This window comes from Pelobates fuscus, chromosome 3 (genome assembly GCF_036172605.1).
Source record: "Pelobates fuscus isolate aPelFus1 chromosome 3, aPelFus1.pri, whole genome shotgun sequence".
Lineage (NCBI taxonomy): Eukaryota > Metazoa > Chordata > Amphibia > Anura > Pelobatidae > Pelobates > Pelobates fuscus.
The window spans coordinates 367945326-367966341 of NC_086319.1; the positions used below are offsets into that span (position 1 = coordinate 367945326).

At 40.1% G+C, this 21016-nt stretch overlaps 1 protein-coding gene across 1 annotated transcript in view; it reads right to left on the reverse strand.

The window, feature by feature from the left end:
- Positions 1-3453, reverse strand: part of LOXL1 (lysyl oxidase like 1) — a 36359-nt gene extending 32906 nt beyond the window's left edge. The window contains exon 1 of the mRNA XM_063449354.1: positions 1770-3453. Coding sequence (XP_063305424.1) covers positions 1770-2817 — 1048 coding nt within the window. The 5' untranslated portion in view covers positions 2818-3453. The remainder of the gene's footprint in view (positions 1-1769) is intronic.
- Between the last annotated feature and the right edge of the window lie 17563 nt (positions 3454-21016).

The window sequence follows — 21016 nt, forward strand, 5'->3', positions numbered from 1 at the left end:
CATCTCCATGCTATCAATGGAGGCACTGAACATTCTTCATAGAGATGCAGTGATTCAGTGCATCTCTATGAGGAGATGCAGATTGGCGCAATATAGCCTTTTGCCGCGCATGCGCAACAGCCTCCCAGTGCTTTCCTATGGGAAAGCATTATATAGGCTAGGATCATCAATTTTGATGACCTCAGCCCAGAAGGTGGAATGGAGGCGGAGCCAGTCACGATCGACTGGCACGGCGCTGGAAAAAAGGTGCATAAAATCATCTTTTACATTGCTGACAAGGAGGCCAGGGGCCTAAGTTGCGTTTTCACACATGTTTGTATCCCTGTCACTATATCGTTCCTTTTATCCCATTGTTATTCGACAAATATATGTACACATAATGTACACCTTTAATTTAACAAAAAGCATACAAGAACTCAGAATGGGCAAAAGCTCAGATAAATCTCAATAACTTGTCTTCAGTTATTATTATTTTATTATTTATATAGCACCATCAGATTCCGGAGCGCTGTACAATGGATAGTTAGTTTCAGGTCTCAGAAATGTTTTTGCTCACTCGTGCCATTACAGAGAGAACCTATATCATTTGGATATCAAACTGATAGCATCCATAAGGGCAGTCCAGATCCGAAAATGACCGCAAGTTCTTTCTGCACCAGAGATACAGCAAGCCTGGAGGATCATTTTTGCAACCTTGACAATAATGTTTACCAGCTGACCACCAGTAATGTTTACTTAAACAGGTATCGACCACTCAGTTATGCCACTCACTGTCTAAGTTGTCACCATAGCAACCGAACCTTGCTAATTAAAAGGGCTCACCAATTAATTATTTTGCAGTGCCATTCAAAAGGCTTTGCAAGTTCATAGTATATATATATATATATATATATATATATATATATATATATATATATAGTTAATACAATGTTAAACAAAAATCTGCACACCAGCCAAGCCATAAGACTTGCTTTTCCCACAGAAATCCCAAAACTGCAGCGATGTTGCAACCGCAAAGGATTCTGGGTGGGCATATGCAAATAAGTTTAACAAAGAATCACATTTTTGGCTCATTCCATTTTAATTTGCATATGCCCACCCAGAATCCTTTGCGGTTGCAACATCGCTGCAGTTTTGGGATTTCTGTGGGAAAAGCAAGTCTTATGGCTTGGCTGGTGTGCATATTTTTGTTTAACATTGTATTGACTATCCACAGACTTCAGGTGGAAGGGGTTTTCAATCACAATTTTTTCCCCACCATAACCTATTTGGATTTTGCTATATATATATATATATATATATATATATATATATATATATATATATATATATATATACAGACATCCATTACTTTAGACATTTTCCACTAGAATAAAAATGGATGTACAAAAATGTTGTTAGTTTCCTTTACAATTCAACTTACCACTCCAGCAAATCTTATCCCAGAATATCTGAATTGGAAACATTCTCTGACTCAATTATTTTTACAGCTTGGTTATGTTGGCCTAAACTTTGCTATTCCCTTGTGAATTATCCACATTTCTCTGGTTCTGGTTTAGAGAGTTATCCCACTAGCATAAATGCAACCCTTAAAGAGAGAATGTTCAAAGCCTCAGTACTAAGTGCTTGCAAAAATTAAAGTAAAAAATCCTTGTCTATGTTTTCAATGTATAGTTTACAATTGAAAAAGAATATGCATTCCTTTGAGTTTGTTTCAAAGCATACTCCGATTTATCTGAATGAATGATTCCCATCTCTGCAAAACTCACCTCTACCATTCTGATTGCCTCTGAAAACGCTCCCCACACTGGCTCTGCTTTGTTCTCCCTGAGTTTCTCCCCCTGAGGATGGGGCATTGGGTAACCTGGTCTGGGGTACAAATGTTTCTTGCCTTTGGGATCCAAAATAACCTCCCTCACTAGTTCCAGTCCTTGTAAATGGAGGAAATCCTGTATCTCCACCACCTGTTCCTGTAGCTGGGCGTACTGAATCAGTCTCTGAGGGTTCCTCACCACCTCGGAATAGACTATGCAAAAAGCGACGGTCAAGTCTATCTTGTGGCACTACAGGATTGGCTGGTGGAGGTTGCTGAGGGAGAAGGTTGGGGGGTGCACCAAAATATGGAGGTTGAGCAAATGGCGGAGAGGGATCTTCCAAGGGCTCTTCATACCCTCCCCCCCAAGGTTGTGCAACATAGCTTCCTCCACCACGAGAGTATCCATAACTGTCTTCATACCCTTGGGAATAATAATCAGGCTGCGCTGCATAGGGAGGTTGTGGTGCAAAGGGAGGTTGTGGAGCGTAGGGCGGTTGTGGTGCATAGGGCGGTTGTGGTGCATAGGGCTGTTGCGGAGCATATGGAGGTTGCTGTACATAAGGAGGTTGCTGCCTCGGAACAAAAGATTGTCCCACAGAATTCTGGGAACTTGACTGTCGTATTCTTCCACCACCACCAGTTCCTGCAGAAGGTACAAAGCGCCCTGTGCCTGTTGACTCTCCCCCACCTTGCCAATTGTCTGGCACTTGCCCAAAACCAAATGGGTGACGAGTGTTACCCCTAACTGTCTGGGAACTTGTACGCGGCAAAGTGGGTGCTTGGCGACGAAGACCTAAACCACCTCCACGACTTCCATCCAGCACAACTCTAGTCCCACCAGTGCCCTCTCCTGCTGCTTGAAACTCAGAGCCTGAATTTAGCAGTCGGTAGCGCCTTCCACTGTCTTCCCACTGGATCATCTGACCCCAGCCAGCCCCATCCTGCCCTAGAACCAGAGCAAGTCCTGACAAACTCAGGAATATATGCCCCAATAGGGCCATGTTGGAAATGCCTCTCCTCCTGTAAAATTGGGATATAAAGAGTGCTGGAGGAGATGGGATGAAATTCGAGCAGTTGAGGAGGCTGGGGATTGTGTCTCAGCTCTCCGTGATAATCAGAGGATACATGGTGATGCACAAGCAGAAGAGTGGTTAAATAAGAATTTATCCTCAAATTAAATAAAGTGATGTTTTTACAGAATCCCTACTCAGGGAGGTAATAATTGATGAATCGATTTCTTTCCTGCGTCAAAAATGGTTAACAAAATAAATCCCAGACCGTTTTCAGATCAGCGTGGAGCCTGGTCGCTGGAAAGTGGGATCAGCGGAACGGCAACGCAGGTTGGAGGTAGGAAATGTTTAGCAGAACATCTCAACAAACTGGAGCAAAGTTCAGCAGATCTGCACCTGATAGTTTGGCAGATGGAGAATCAGATGATGAAAGATGCTGACAGTGACATTATGTCTTTTCTTCTTACAGCCATTACGTTGCTCATTGCTGCCAGTAACATTCAGTAACATGCGCCTCTCTTCCTCTAACTCTCTCCTTTATCTATTTCCTCTTTCATTCCATCCTTTTTCACTAGCCACTTCTTCCACTCACTTCCTGTTTATCCCTTTCCCCCCACTTTTCCTCTCTCTCTCTCTCTCACTCTCTGCCTCCCCTTTCTGTTTCTATCACCCCTCCCCACAAGTTCTGGTCTCTCACTTTTTTCCTTCCCCCTCTGCTAATTTCCCAGTTTTCTTTATCTTTGCTGTTTCTCCCTTTTCTCTCACCCCCTCCTGTGATTCTACCTATCACTGCTATTTGACTTGTCCCTGGTCTCAACTTCTCTGTGAAACATGCGAAATGTCATTAAGTGTCTACCCAGCTACCTCTGGTCCTAATGCCTGCCTGATACAATGTTCCCCTTTCCACAGTCCCAAAATGATCCTGTATCAACCGTCGAGGGGCCCTGTTAATATTCCATTTATTTAATATTATGTTTAATAAGCAAATATGAATCAGCTACAAGTTAAGCAAAATTGTACCAAGCTGTACATGGATCAAAGTTTAATTAAAATATATATATATATATATTTTTTTAAAAGCACATTTTTAGTTATTTAATATTTTTTTTTGTTTTTGTAACACATCATTAACTTTTGCAATCAATAGCTGAGACCTTCAGGGGATTCATCCATAGCAAAGGTTAAATAGTGCAAACGATTTATTTGCAAGAAATGCAAGTTTTAGACAAAAATAGATGAATTGGGAAATTTGTCCAACTTGGCTATTTCATATAATATATACCTGTTTTAAGTATCATATCCAGTAGAGTATGGTATAGTACACATAATGCAATAAATTAATATCACGTAACCTCTTCTGTCTGCAATAATCACAATATTATTACAGGGGTCAGTTCACGTCACCATTTTTCAAATTAGCAGTGTATTTTGTGTACTGGGGGAAAAAAACTGTATATCCGCTGTGAGGCAGCTTTGTCATTATTTAACCTTAATTCTGTAGTTTTTAGGAACCATTAAAATGAAACGGACTATAGCTCTCCTGTTGATATCATATTATAATATTGTTACAACTCTTTGTCACATTTACAAAAACTGTGTCCAATGTCTTCTTTCCTGTACCCCTCCCCACCCCATGATAAACTTGTTAATCAATTTATTTTATTTATTTTTTTACTGGCATTTATAAGCACCAACATATTCCACAGCGCTGTACAAATTGTACAAAAAAGACAGAGGATCAAAATATCAATATTTAGATTAGGATTGCATTTTTGTGTACAATGTCGCTTCTACCCGTTTACAAAAGATAACACAAGTAAAACAAACTGCTGTGCGCAAATGTACCATTCTGTACAATTCTGCCCGGTTCTTAGCATTCTAAATTCTGTAAGGATGAGAAGGAGTTAATAGAAGCTAAGTATGGTAAGCAGGCTGGCAAAGGACCCCCCTATGGAAGTCCAGCTCCTCCCCTCTCATGCTTTCCTGAGCTCTGCCCTGGGGGCTGGAAACAGCTGGAATGAGGTAATGTGAAGAATGCATTGTAGAACATGGTGCTAACCATTTAACTGCCAACTCGCTGCAGGGGGAAACATACTGCAGCCCTTAAGCAGCTAAAAAATGAAAAGTCTGCAGTCTTCGTGTCACCCAGCGTAGTACTTATAATTCATTATATATGTCTTCTGAGCAGAATGCCATCTGTCCAAATTCTGTTCCTGGAATTCAGTTATGTTGTTGTCACATTGCTTCAGAGAGTATGGAAGTACAGGTGACCGGAAAAACACTGCCTATCGGATCTAAATAATATCTGCATTCCATGGGTGACCTAAAATTAATATAAGCTTTCAGTGATACATCACTCAATATTTACCATACTGCTCACAGTTATGTGTACTGTAACTGCTATCACTATCAACCGAGCTTCATCTGGCTGAGGACCATATTAGTTACAGTCCATAGATCATTGAAGGCATGTACCTCATACCTCTATGAACCCTTAACCCTAAATCCCCCATTACCCTAAATCCCCCAACGTTACACCTTCCTTCCCTCTTTTTTCCCCTCCATTTATATATATATATATATATATATATATATATATATATATATATATATATATATATATAAAATCAACAAATCCTTGAAGACACTGGATTTAAAAAATCAAGTAATTTAGCGAGTAATCCGATAAACAATGGATTTTCTGCAGTGTTCAGATTCAAATCGTTGTTTTTACAGTATTACAGATATGAAAACATATCTACTAAACAGTGAGCACTCACTATAACAAAAATCACATGAGGATGGGGCCTTGGGTAGTGAACTTTAATAATTAATACATGGGAATAGTCTCAATTGAAGCAAACAAACCAGAGCACTCTAATGAGAATTCGAAGCATGGGAAAGCCTTTATAAATGCTTTTCCTGCCTTGAAGTTCATTGTTGGTGGAACCCTTGGGGGTGCAAAGATGGATGTATTTTTATGTCAGGTTTTTCATTTTTTTTGCATTTTTACAAATTTTGTGTTTTTGCGGGAGATATTATTTTAGCTTTTTTTTAAGGCTGAAGAAATTGTTTTTAGAAGAAAGAAGACTTCCTATAATATGTATATTTGTTTTTATTTTAATAGTTTTATTTGCCCCCCTCAGTATTATTAGAGTGAGAATGGCTAGGGAGGGTTAGTTACTTTTAATCAGAGGTGGCTAGAGGCATTGGGACACTAGGGGGAGGTGAAGTGTCAATTCCATCACCAGTGATGGCTCTTGGCTCTGTATATGGAGTGGGATCCTCCATAGACCTCTCTGCTGTACTCTTGTGCGTGCGCAAGAAAACAGCAGTGACGTCATCTCATGGAAGCTAAAGCACCAGGCCAGAAAAAACATGGCGTCGCCCATGAAGTACATATTCAGGTAACTAGAATTCACTTTTGCCTGTCCGTCCACTCTGTGGGAATCCATTGTAGAGCAATTTAACACTAAATATGGCTCCCTGACCACCTCAAGTCCTGCCCCCTCTGGAGATGTGGCTAAGGTAGAGATTACACACTTCCTTGTAGTCATACAAGTGATACTCGAAAAATTAGAATATCGTGCAAAAGTTCATTTATTTCAGTAATGCAACGTAAAAGGGGAAACTAATATATAAGATAGACGCATTACATGCAAAGCAAGATGCAAGCCGTGATTTGTCATAAGTGCGATGATTATGGCCTACAGCTCATGAAAACCCCAAATCCACAATCTCAGTAAATTAGAATATTGTAAAAAGGTGCAATATTCTAGGCTCACAGTGTCCCACTCTTATCATCTAAGTAAACCATAACACCTGCAAAGGGTTTCTGAGCCTTTAAATGGTCTCTCAGTCTGGTTCAGTAGGAATCACAATCATGGGGAAGACTGCTGACCTGACAGTTGTGCAGAAAACCATCATTGACACCCTCCATAAGGAGGGAAAGCCTCAAAAGGTAATTGTGAAGGAAGTTGAATGTGCTGTATCAAAGCACATTAATAGAAAGTTATGTGGAAGAGAAAAGTGTTAAAGAAAAAGGTGCAGAAGCAGCAGGGATGACCGCAACCTGGAGAGGATTGTCAGGAAAAGGCCATTCAAAAGTGTTGGGGACTTTCACAAGGAGTGGACTGAGGCTGGAGTCAGTGCATCAAGAGCCACCACACACAGACGGATCCTGGACATGGGCTTCAGATGTCGTAATCCTCTTTTCAAGCCGCTCCTGAACAACAAACAACCTCAAAAGCGTCTTACCTGGGCTAAAAAAAACCAGACCTGGTCTGTTGCTCAGTGGTCCAAAGTCCTCTTTTCTGATGAGAGCAACTTTTGCATCTCATTTGGAAACCAAGGATCCAGAGTCTGGAGGAAGAATGGAGAGGCACACACTGCAAGATGCTTGAAGTCCAGTGTGAAGTTTCCACAGTCTGTGTTGATTTGGGGAGCCATGTCATCTGCTGGTGTTGGTCCACTGTGCTTCATTAAGTCCAGGGTCAATGCAGCCGTCTTTTAGAGCACTTCATGCTTCCTTCCACAGACGAGTTTTATGGGGATGCTGACTTCATTTTCCAGCAGGACTTGGCACCTGCCCACACTGCCAAAAGCACCAAAGCCTGGTTCAATGACCGTGGGATTACTGTGCTTGATTGGCCAGCATACTCGCCTGACCTGAACCCCATAGAGAATCTATGGGGCATTGCCAAGAGAAAGATGAGAGACATGAGACCGAACAATGCAGAAGAGCTGAAGGCCGCTATTGAAGCATCCTGGTCTTCCATAACACCTCAGCAGTGCCACAGGCTGATAGCTTCCATGCCACGCCGCATTGAGGCAGTAATTGCTGCAAAAGGGGCCCAAACCAAGTACTGAGTCCATATGCATGCTTATACTTTTCAGAGGTCCGATATTGTTCTATGTACACTCCTTATTTTATTGATTGCATATAATATTCTAATTTACTGAGATTGTGGATTTGGGGTTTTCATGAGCTATAAGCCATAATCATCGCACTTATGACAAATCACGGCTTGAACTATCTTACTTTGCATTTAATGCGTCTATCTCATATATTAGTTTCCCCTTTTACAATGCATTACTGAAATAAATGAACTTTTGCACGATATTCAAATTTTTCGAGTATCACCTGTACATACAGGGAGTGCAGAATTATTAGGCAAATTAGTATTTTGACCACATCATCCTCTTTATGCATGTTGTCTTACTCCAAGCTGTATAGGCTCGAAAACCTACTACCAATTAAGCATATTAGGTGATGTGCATCTCTGTAATGAGAAGGGGTGTGGTCTAATGACATCAACACCCTATATCAGGTGTGCATAATTATTAGGCAACTTCCTTTCCTTTGGCAAAATGGGTCAAAAGAAGGACTTGACAGGCTCAGAAAAGTCAAAAATAGTGAGATATCTTGCAGAGGGATGCAGCACTCTTAAAATTGCAAAGCTTCTGAAGCGTGATCATCAAACAATCAAGCGTTTCATTCAAAATAGTCAACAGGGTCGCAAGAAGCGTGTGGAAAAACCAAGGCGCAAAATAACTGCCCATGAACTGAGAAAAGTCAAGCGTGCAGCTGCCAAGATGCCACTTGCCACCAGTTTGGCCATATTTCAGAGCTGCAACATCACTGGAGTGCCCAAAAGCACAAGGTGTGCAATACTCAGAGACATGGCCAAGGTAAGAAAGGCTGAAAGACGACCACCACTGAACAAGACACACAAGCTGAAACGTCAAGACTGGGCCAAGAAATATCTCAAGACTGATTTTTCTAAGGTTTTATGGACTGATGAAATGAGAGTGAGTCTTGATGGGCCAGATGGATGGGCCCGTGGTTGGATTGGTAAAGGGCAGAGAGCTCCAGTCCGACTCAGACGCCAGCAAGGTGGAGGTGGAGTACTGGTTTGGGCTGGTATCATCAAAGATGAGCTTGTGGGGCCTTTTCGGGTTGAGGATGGAGTCCAGCTCAACTCCCAGTCCTACTGCCAGTTTCTGGAAGACACCTTCTTCAACCAGTGGTACAGGAAGAAGTCTGCATCCTTCAAGAAAAACATGATTTTCATGCAGGACAATGCTCCATCACACGCGTCCAAGTACTCCACAGCGTGGCTGGCAAGAAAGGGTATAAAAGAAGAAAATCTAATGACATGGCCTCCTTGTTCACCTGATCTGAACCCCATTGAGAACCTGTGGTCCATCATCAAATGTGAGATTTACAAGGAGGGAAAACAGTACACCTCTCTGAACAGTGTCTGGGAGGCTGTGGTTGCTGCTGCACGCAATGTTGATGGTGAACAGATCAAAACACTGACAGAATCCATGGATGGCAGGCTTTTGAGTGTCCTTGCAAAGAAAGGTGGCTATATTGGTCACTGATTTGTTTTTGTTTTGTTTTTGAATGTCAGAAATGTATATTTGTGAATGTTGAGATGTTATATTGGTTTCACTGGTAAAAATAAATAATTGAAATGGGTATATATTTGTTTTTTGTTAAGTTGCCTAATAATTATGCACAGTAATAGTCACCTGCACAGATATCCCCCTAAAATAGCTAAAACTAAAAACAAACTAAAAACTACTTCCAAAAATATTCAGCTTTGATATTAATGAGTTTTTTGGGTTCATTGAGAACATGGTTGTTGTTCAATAATAAAATGAATCCTCAAAAATACAACTTGCCTAATAATTCTGCACTCCCTGTATAATACAGTCAGTTTGAGCTTTGATGGGCTAAAAGCAGTCATCTGACACTCAGCCAATCACAGCTGCCTATAGCTACTCAGGGTAAAATAACTAAAAAGTGTTTAATACTGAATGAAATGATGGCACTAGGGGACTCCAGACACTAGAACCAGTTCAATGAGATGAAGCAGATTCAGGTCCTGCAGTGTTACTTTAAACAGGAACAGATTGATTTAATAAAACAAAGAAATAAAACTGTTACATATCAAAAACAATGGCTTCATAGAAAGAGATGGAGAGATAGTGTCGCAAGACCAGTAGATAATAAACTTCCTCTCCAGTACCATAGAGACTATAAAGGGAAGAGAATTAAACGCTACCAGCAACAGTAAATCCTCCAACACATTCAGATTAGGCACTAGTGATTATATAATCCACCTCATGCAATACCAGAGGTAGCGGACTGAGTGCGTTAATTATCATTGCCCAAAACCCTGCAATGAATTGTTATTCGATATAGCACAAGGTGGAAGCTTAGTTCTACCTCAGTCTTATCAGGAAAATCCCTACTAAACAGTTTGTAAAACATTTAGCAGTGCTGCTTGACCCAGCTCCCACAGACTCCAGACACCATAAATACTTAAATCCACTGAAGGGGCAACGATCCTTTAGGTACCTTTAGCCTTAAAACTGGCAAATTATCCATTGTTATTTGTACTTTTCAGCTGTCCCTTGTCACTCTAAATAAAACATTGTCTAATTGAAGTTTCGTAGGATGTACGATGAATTCAATTTATATGGGTTAATCATTTACTTAAATATAAGGTGTTTACAAAAATAAATACTTTTGATTTTGCAACTATTTAAATTTGGTCAAAGTCTCACTGGACACATGATCATTTTATGTCAATTAAAAAGTACACAGATCGATATGGAAAAGGCAACTCAAAGTCCTTTGTTCAATGTCATCAGACAGTTCAGAATATAAGACGCTCTTTGCATTATTATGAAATTAAACCAAAATCAACGGCTATGACTCCCAAAACCAAAGCCAAACCATGCCAAACAATGCAAGCAAAACAGTATCACGCATTTATACTTGAAGTGGAAGTGATTTGTAGAAAGATGCACGCGAGAGTTCCTCAGAAAGAGCTAATACAGGAGGAGATTCACTCACATGAGTCTCCCTCTCCAAAATATCTGAATCTGTTCATTTGAGAAGATTATTCAAATTTAAATGAGTACTCTTCACACAAGTCACTCCAGCTTGCTAAAGTGCTCTATGTGTGAAGAACGTGTCCTCATTTTTAAAATTTTCTAAAAGTGCAGATTGCAACAGAAGTCGTTACTTTTATATATGAACCTTCTAACACCTCTGCGGCTGTCAATCCTGTTACTTTTTCTTGTTGTTTAGCTCAGTGGAGCTAAACTCTGGAGTCAGACACATGCAATGCAAAGAATTCTCTATGTGCCGAAATGCAACTTGTTGAGAAGTCTGTGATTGGACAGCCAACGTCTATGCTGGGGAAGACTGATAGAGTTTACAGTTGCTGCAGATACGAGATCTGCATCTAATGCTCCCCCGAATATTCAATGTATGTTTTAAATTTTAAAAATAAATACATTCCTTTAACCTAAAGAAATGTGCTGTGTTCCCTTTTGCTTTTAACCGTGTTCTGTTTATCAGTTCAACTGATAAACAGAAACACCAGTCTGGAAAACAGAGAAATAAAATACCTAATTTCAAATTATAAAATCAGCTTTTGACCACAAAGTTTAAAAATAAACAAAGCACAATGAAGTTTAGTGTGCCGTTTGTTGCCAATGGTGAATAACATAGATCAGTCAAACTCACATGAAGCAAAGCCAAAAACAACACTTGACTCTCGTGGGCATCATATTGGGATCTATAAAATTGGTCATTAGCTTTTTTAAAAATACACTTCTCAATGACTCTTAAAGCGTCCCCAGTGAAGGTGCTTTTAGCAGTGGACAAGTGTGGTCATGGGCACTCTGACCGGTCTGCGGCTATGCAGTCCCATACGCAGCAAAATGGGATGTGCTGTGTGTTCTGAGGCCTTTCTATCATGGTCAGTATTAAAAAAAGCATTTACAAACTTGATAATCTCAGCCAATCTATGAGACTATTGTTCATGCGTGGCAAAACGCCACACTGCACCAATCAGCATTTCCTCATAGAGATGCATTGAGTCAATGCATCTCAATGGGGGAAGGTGCAGTGCCTCCATCCAGAGCTTAGAGACTCTAAATGCCAGTGCTGCACATCCACTGACCCAGGAAGCACCTTCTGTGGCTGCCATTAGAGGTGGCATTAGGTACCAATGTAAACACTGCATTTTCTTTGCAATGTCAGTGTTTAAATTAAAAAGCCTGCAGCAACAGACTATAGACACCAGAACAGCTACAATAAGCTGTAATAGTTCTGGTGACAATAGTGCCTCTTTAAATTTTTCAGCAATTTCAGTTTCAGTACCTTTTCTGTGTGATCGGACTAGATGAGCTAGCCTTCGTTCCCCATGTGCATCAATGAGCCTTGAGCGCCCATGACCCTGATGCCGGTTCACTGGTGGTCCTTCCTTGCACATTTGGTAGGTACTACCAGGAACACCCTACAAGACTTGCCCCTTTTGGACATGATCTGACTTAGTCATCTCGCCATCACTATTGGGCCCTCGTCAAAGTCACTCAGATCTTTTCACTTGCCCATTTTTCCTGCATCCAACACATGAAATTCAATATAATCAATGTTATTCACTTTACCTGTCAGCGGTGTTAATGTTGTGGCTGTTCAGTGTATACACCCCATACAAGTATCCACTGACTCTACATAGAATGGACATATATACATATAAAGCTAGAGCTAACGTGTGGCTCCTCTCATGTGAGTAGGCACTGCATTGTTTTTTCAAGAATTACTCATGATATTTTTTGTATGAATACTTTCTTTTAAGAGTCATTGAGAATTAGATTTAAAGAAGGGTGACCACCTTTGTAGGTCCCTGCGTTTTGTCCAGGAGAGCTAAGTGTTGTTTTTTGCTCTGCTACATGTGAGTTTCTCTGATTTATGTTATTAGTTGTACACAGACATGTTACCGCTATACTATTACTGTCCTTTGTTTATTTTTAAACTTTGTGGTCGAGAACTGATTTTATAATTTAAAGTTAAGTATTTTATTTGTTTGTGCTTCTCCATTTTGTTTTGCTGTCCATCAGTGGCTGTAAGAGATAGTAAGGTATTGTTATGTATGAAATGGGCAGTGACTAATGGAATGCATTATACACATTTATAAATTAATTGTAAATCTCCACAATAAATTATTATGTGGGCATTTCATTGGAAAGCCTGCACAGGTACCACTTTTTTTGTTGTTAACCTCTCAAAATCTGCATAAAGTGCTTAGCAGAGCAAGTTTTACAAGTAAAAGTTTGGCCCATTTTTTTTCCACAGATAACGTTTCCTGATTTCAGCAACGTTACCAGCAGTAAAATTAAATGATACATTTGTATTGTGCTTTTAAAAGCCTCCCAATTCGTGCCAAAAGATAGAAAACATCAGCTATCATTTACCAATGATGAAATAAAATTTACCCCGGTGATTGAAGTTGACGAACCAACGCTAATCAAAGCATCACGCATATGTTTAAATCGCACTCTGTAAGAAATGTCGGGTGATCTGCTATTGTAAACAGTGCCAAAACCATTTTAAAGGTCAGTTATATGCAGAGTAAGGTCTTTTTTCTTAATATGCAGTATATCTGCATATAATAGACCTAGAATAATTATACATTAAAACATAGCTTTTATTCATCCTCCTTAATAAAGAATAATCTCTGTGTGTCTTTACGGAGATTAAATTGGAAATTATGATTTAGTTGCATACTAGACATGCAATGGAAGCATGAGTCATTGATTTCATTACTCCCTTATGCTTACTGCCAAACATTTCTTGCATATAAAATGCAAAAGCTTGAGATGAAATTAATTTCCATGGGCTGTTATCACCGAATTAAACATGCCAGCCAAGTACTAAACCCTCTATTTTGTAAGATGTAATTTTAGAAACTAGCAGAATTTACAAGTCAGGCTGTGTTACATTAACGCGGCACTGTCATTGCTGCATCTGTGGGTTTTTCTTTTAACTTCCCTTCTGACTCCACTACATTTAATTGCCCCCTAGTCACCCCCAAATGCCCCTTGGCCTATTTTGTAATCTTTATTGTGTGCTTGGGCTCAGGTCCTGGGCGCCGCCATATTTGTGTGGGCAGATGAAGGCCCTGTGGTACACGTCATCTGCCCACATTAGCACTGTGAAATTCCCGTGCATACCCAGTTAAACACTGGGTCATTCGTTATTGTCCAAAATTCGGACGGGAATTTCGTCTATTCATTCATTTGTCAGAAAGACGAATGAATGAATAGAAATGTCAGCCGAACAAACAAACACCTAATGTCGGTGTTCCTTTGTTCATTTGTTCAGTTTCTTACAAGGAGGGAGCTACCGGCTCGCAGCTCCCTCCTTGTTGGAATATATAAAAATAGAAGCAACAGGGAGCAGTGCTCCCCGACACATCTTAACCCCGCCATGCCCTCCCTCACTCTATAGGGGTCTATTTGTCCCCCCCTATTAACATAAGGGAGATTGAAATCTTCCGAATGCCCCTACTCACTATGCCGCGAGTAGAGGCATGTCAATTAAACAGTGAGCAGCCTGTGGCTGCTCATTGTTGTAAAAAAAGCCCCTCCCCCTTCTAATAAATGGCCCCATGGTGGGGCATTTACTCTCACTCCCGGCGAAACCATGCCAGTCTCGCCATGGATGCCCCCCTCATTCTGCCTCTATGGTGGAGATTATCAAAAACCAATTTAATACTTTCTCATAGGGAAGATTTTGTGAGCATTCCTGCAATCATAGCTTTCCTATGCTTCTCAATTACTGTAGTGGAGCTCTGTGTATCTAATGGAAGAGGAAGAACTCAGGGAGGTGTTTCTGCACCCCAATTATAAAAGTGCCGATTTCCATTGAAATCATCAGTTTTATAAACTATCAGGAAAATTACAGATTCCAGACACATTGAGAACTTAAGCTAGCTATATGTGATATATGTTTGGAGTGTTGCTTACAAGGAACACTATAGTATCAGTAACACAAACATGTATTCTTGACACTATAGTGTTAAAATACCTATTGAGATGTCCGGGCCCCCCATGTGCTGTAAAACGATATTTAAACTCACAATTACTCCCACTCCCGGCGAAACCATGCCAGTCTCGCCACGGATGCCCCCCTCATTCTGCCTCTGTGGCGGAGATTATCAAAAAACAATGTAATACTTTCTCTTAGGGAAGATTTTGAGCATGTGAGGCAAAATGCTGCTCTGTGCCAATCAGCATCTCGTCATAGAGATGCACTGAATCAGTGCATCTCTATGGGGAACGTTCAGTGCCTCCATGCTGAATGTTTAGATGCGAAATGCCAGTGCTAAAAACTGACACAGGAAGCATCTCTAGTGGTCTTCTGAATGACAGTCAGTAGAGGTTTTACAAGGCAGCAATGTAAACATTGCCTTTTCAAAGGCAGGAACAGGTTACAGATACCAGAACTTTAGTCACCAGAACCACTACATTAAGCCGTAGTGATTCTGGTGTTTAAGGTGTCCCTTTAACCACAAGAAATGCTCAGCAACATATATTTGAAACAGAAGGACAGAGCACAATAACGGGAGTGGTTCTATATTCTGAATGATTAGCTAATAGACTAACACCCACAGGATCATACACTAGTCTCTGAACAGCAGTGAATTTACATTCTAATTTTATGCTTGAATATCTAGGAAAAATCTTCAGTTTAGCTATAGTCACAGTCTTGTATATTTAGCCTAACTTTTGTCATTGGATTTAAATTTGCTACAGTTTGGAGTTTAGTCCACTATGATTGGATTAAATGTTAGTCAGGCATCGCCTAATGTTATACTAACGATGAAAGAAAGGCAATTTTTTATTTTATTTTTTATTTTCAGAATATTTTATTGAGTTTTTTTGTGCAATTACAAAAAAAAATACATAACATTCAATATAAATGTTTAACAAACATAAACACAATAAAAAGGGAACAAACTACATAAAACTAAAAATAATAATAAAAAAAAAAAGGGGATTATACAATATCACATTTTGACCAATATAAAGTATATAACAATGCTTTAGAATAATAATAATAGAATGTATACAAATTAAACTTATATATACTGTAGTACACAATATAACAAATTGTAATATAGACCAGGTAATACATTACTAATAATCTAAACAAATGTTGATGGAAGACACCTGTGACCAAATTATTCACGTTCTGAGTTTTATGGTATTTTAATTTTATCACAGAGTAAATGTGAAGCAAGCAAGAGTCTAGAGTATTAATCAAATAAGCAAAGTACAATATCTAGCGCCAAGGTCACATCAGGAATGCAATAGTAAACAGAAAAATGAAATCTTTTTTGGAAAGGGTACCAGGAGAACTCTGTACTGTAGCAAGGAAACAACCACATAGCGGGAACACATATTAATAGGCAGAGGAAGATTAAAATCCCACGGGGCACTAGCCAGGTTATCAGTCCTCCTCCTCCCCCCACCCCACCCCACCCCCACCACTCCCTCTTCATTCTTCATGCTGGGATTCATAGTTCTAGGGGCCCCTGCCTAACCACTGGGCCCTAAGCGAGAGACTTATGGAGACTTCACTGTTTTGGAAAAAATAGGCTGAAAATAACGTCCATTAGAGCATCATCGCTTAACTGATATTTTTTTTAATCTCAAAATATAAATTTAACCCAACTAGAAAAGGTTTAGCTCATGGATTTGAAATTTGTACATCTGCAGTGACACTTATGACAGTCAACCTGCACCACACACTCAAACTTTGTGAATCTCTGTCCTTCCAAAGAAGAGTTATCAACACTTAAAAAGAACTGGAAACCATGTTTGTAACAAATAAACATTACACCAAAATATTTCTATGGAATTATGCATGAGCCAAACAAAACACAACAAAGACTTCCCCTGACTTGATGTTGTGTACAGCATTGAACAATGTTAAATGACAATTCCTCAAGCAAACACGCGACCAGGCAGGACAATAGTAAAGACGTGACTGTGGAACAAGCAAATATAGACACGACTGTGGAAGGAGGTCTGGGCGAAACCCAATAAACCAACCCCTATAGCTCAGAGACCTCCTTTTTCCAGAGTTAAAACAAACTTCTTATGCAAACTCCATGGAAATGTTCTGCATGTGCCTATGGTCTTTGCATCTGTTATTTGGTCCATAATGCCAAAGGCTGATCAAGGTCTCAGTGCACTCATTTGTACATTCTGTGTACTCAAAATGTTATGATTTTCAGTATAATTATATATAAGCTGAAAGACTTAGAAACTAGTTCTTCATCCCTAATGGGAAGCAGAATAATTAGATAATTTTCTTGAACATCAGTATACACCCTAAGTGTATTAAATTAATAATGACATATTAATTATAGGTAATAAATGAAAGATTGGTAATTTTAAAGGTAAAACAAAAAGCCAGTTAGGGATTCTTTGCTTTTAAACTGCTTTCATATTCTGCTATAGAAAACAAGACCAGGGACAGGACAGTATGGATGTGAAAACTGCCGGTTTGAGGTGATCGAGCTCTCGAATACTTTGTTGTTCAGAGTGAATGTCTAATGCCATATAAGTACTTTGATTTTTTGGCCAAGATACAGTTTAGCCTTTGGGAATCTATTCATCAAAAACACAACGAGCACATGGGAGAAAACTCACACGCTAATTTTCATTCCATTCCCATGCCCATTTTTTTTACATTATCAGAGCAAACGTCTTCAACAACAAACTAAACAACGGAAATAAGGAGAGGGAAAAATGGCATGAGACTTTTATGAGGGACCCCAAAACAGAAAGGATGTTTTCCCCTTTCCTATTATTATTCTTATTATTTGCATAACTTTTTAAGAGTAGGTGACCGCAGAGTTAGTTCCAGGTGGCTAAGTATGACGTGTGATGGAAGCTCCCATGCCACAAAATTCTGGAAAGACTAGCCTCCTTCCCACAGACTATGTGCCTGGTTCCAGGAGACCCTAAAATGAGCTGTAGTCCCTGTGGGTGAGGGGCCCAGGATGCAGGTTGTATTTGTGATTGAATCCCCAGGCCAACAGACCCTTTGTCTGTTGGTTTATATTATGTTATTGTGAGTGCCTGTATGCTTCCCCATATTATTTAGTATGAAATGTGCATTTCCCCCTCCCCCCATTTTCTCAGCAGAGTGTTGTCCCATTGTTCCAGGGACACTTCCAGGGCAGTTCAAACTGGATTCCCTGTCACTCCTATAAATCCCCCATGTGGTTCTCAGCCTTGTTATTGTCTGTCCCCACGCTTGTTTGTACCACAGTACTACATTCACACTAATGTAATTAAACTTTGCAGTATAACTGGTTACTATCCCAAGTCCATGCTGCTATTGGTTGACTTGGGATATGCAGTTTAATTGGTTATTGACCAAGCCCATACTGCTATTGGCTGACTTGGGAAATGCAGTTTAATTGGTTACTGACCAGGTCCATGTTGCTATTGGTTGACTTGGGATATGCAGTGTGATTGGTTACTATCCCAAGTCAATACTGCTATTGGTTGACTTGGGATATGCAGTTTAATTGGTTACTGACCAAGTCTATACTGCTATTGGTTGACTTGGGATATGCAGTTTAATTGGTTATTGACCAAGCCCATACTGCTATTGGCTGACTTGGGAAATGCAGTTTAATTGGTTACTGACCAGGTCCATGTTGCTATTGGTTGACTTGGGATATGCAGTGTGATTGGTTACTATCCCAAGTCAATACTGCTATTGGTTGACTTGGGATATGCAGTTTAATTGGTTACTGACCAAGTCCATACTGCTATTGGCTGACTTGGGATATGCAGTTTAATTGGTTACTAGTCCAAGTCCATACTGCTATTGGCTGACTTGGGATATGCAGTGTGATTGGTTACTATCCCAAGTCCATACTGCAATTGGTTGACTTGGGTTATGCAGTTTAATTGGTTACTGACCAAGTCTATACTGCTATTGGCTGACTTGGTAAATGCAGTTTAACTGGTTACTGACCAAGTCAATACTGCTATTGGTTGACTTGGGATATGCAGTTTAATTGGTTACTGACCAAGTCCATACTGCTATTAGTTAACTTGGGTTATGCAGTTTAATTGGTTACTGACCAAGTCCATACTGCTATTAGTTAACTTGGGTTATGCAGTTTAATTGGTTACTGACCAAGTCCATACTGCTATTGGCTGACTTGAGATATGCAGTTTAATTGGTTACTATCCCAAGTCCATACTGCTATTGGCTGACTTGGGATATGCAGTTTAATTGGTTACTGACCAAGTCTATACTGCTATTGGTTGACTTGGGATATGCAGTTTAATTGGTTATTGACCAAGCCCATACTGCTATTGGCTGACTTGGGAAATGCAGTTTAATTGGTTACTGACCAGGTCCATGTTGCTATTGGTTGACTTGGGATATGCAGTGTGATTGGTTACTATCCCAAGTCAATACTGCTATTGGTTGACTTGGGATATGCAGTTTAATTGGTTACTGACCAAGTCTATACTGCTATTGGTTGACTTGGGATATGCAGTTTAATTGGTTATTGACCAAGCCCATACTGCTATTGGCTGACTTGGGAAATGCAGTTTAATTGGCTACTGACCAGGTCCATGTTGCTATTGGTTGACTTGGGATATGCAGTGTGATTGGTTACTATCCCAAGTCAATACTGCTATTGGTTGACTTGGGATATGCAGTTTAATTGGTTACTGACCAAGTCCATACTGCTATTGGCTGACTTGGGATATGCAGTTTAATTGGTTACTAGTCCAAGTCCATACTGCTATTGGCTGACTTGGGATATGCAGTGTGATTGGTTACTATCCCAAGTCCATACTGCAATTGGTTGACTTGGGTTATGCAGTTTAATTGGTTACTGACCAAGTCTATACTGCTATTGGCTGACTTGGTAAATGCAGTTTAACTGGTTACTGACCAAGTCAATACTGCTATTGGTTGACTTGGGATATGCAGTTTAATTGGTTACTGACCAAGTCCATACTGCTATTAGTTAACTTGGGTTATGCAGTTTAATTGGTTACTGACCAAGTCCATACTGCTATTAGTTAACTTGGGTTATGCAGTTTAATTGGTTACTGACCAAGTCCATACTGCTATTGGCTGACTTGAGATATGCAGTTTAATTGGTTACTATCCCAAGTCCATACTGCTATTGGCTGACTTGGGATATGCAGTTTAATTGGTTACTGACCAAGTCTATACTGCTATTGGCTGACTTGGGATATGCAGTTTAATTGGTTACTGACCAAGTCCATACTGCTATTAGTTAACTTGGGTTATGCAGTTTAATTGGTTACTGACCAAGTCCATACTGCTATTGGCTGACTTGGGATATGCAGTTTAATTGGTTACTATCCCAAGTCCATACTGCTATTGGCTGACTTGGGATATGCAGTTTAATTGGTTACTGACCAAGTCTATACTGCTATTGGCTGACTTGGGATATGCAGTTTAATTGGTTACTGACCAAGTCCATGCTGCTATTGGTTGACTTGGGATATGCAGTTTAATTGGTTACTAGTCCAAGTCCATACTGGCTCATTGGGCTCACTGTGCTGTTTGGGAGGTGGTTAGGGTGGAGGACTTGGAGGGGGACTTTGTGTTTTACTGTAACCCTGTAAGTGTCGTCTGGTGTTTGGGGAAAGGACTATGATCACTGCACTGCTGAGAAAGGGTTTCCAGAGCTATTATCACAGTAGCCTGTTCCAGGTTGGAAAAAGCCCTCTGTGATCCCAGTCAAGCTTCGGCGACAGGTGTAGAGCGCTTCATGGTCCCTGATAGCAGACAGGAAGCAGTCTTGGCAGAGGTAGTCAGTCACAGTATGAAAGATCCGTCACAGGAAGGAATAGGCATCTCCCTTTAACCCAATCGGTGAATCAAGACATCTGCATTGCCTATACAAACTTCAAGAGAACTCATGCAGGTTCCAACACAGGTGCTTAATCATGAATTTCTTCTAGGCATTTGTTTAAAAGTGGGCACGAAGTGCTGAATATGCTGAGAGAGCTTGGCTATTTCTAAATAATATAACATAAAACTGCAGGATATAAAAATTAACAATACTGATTTGGGGCAATGCTCAGAAAAGCAGTGACCAATAACTCAACTCCCGCATTGCCCCACTGTTTTCTTTTAGTGGAACTGCGAGAATACAAATACAAAATGAGTCCCGCTCACTCCCATCACTACTGGACCGGCAGTAATGACTACAATACACATCAGCCCCAATATATGGTAAAAACCAAAGAAAAGAAAAAGTTACCTGCGGTCTCTCCTTAATCCATATGTATATTT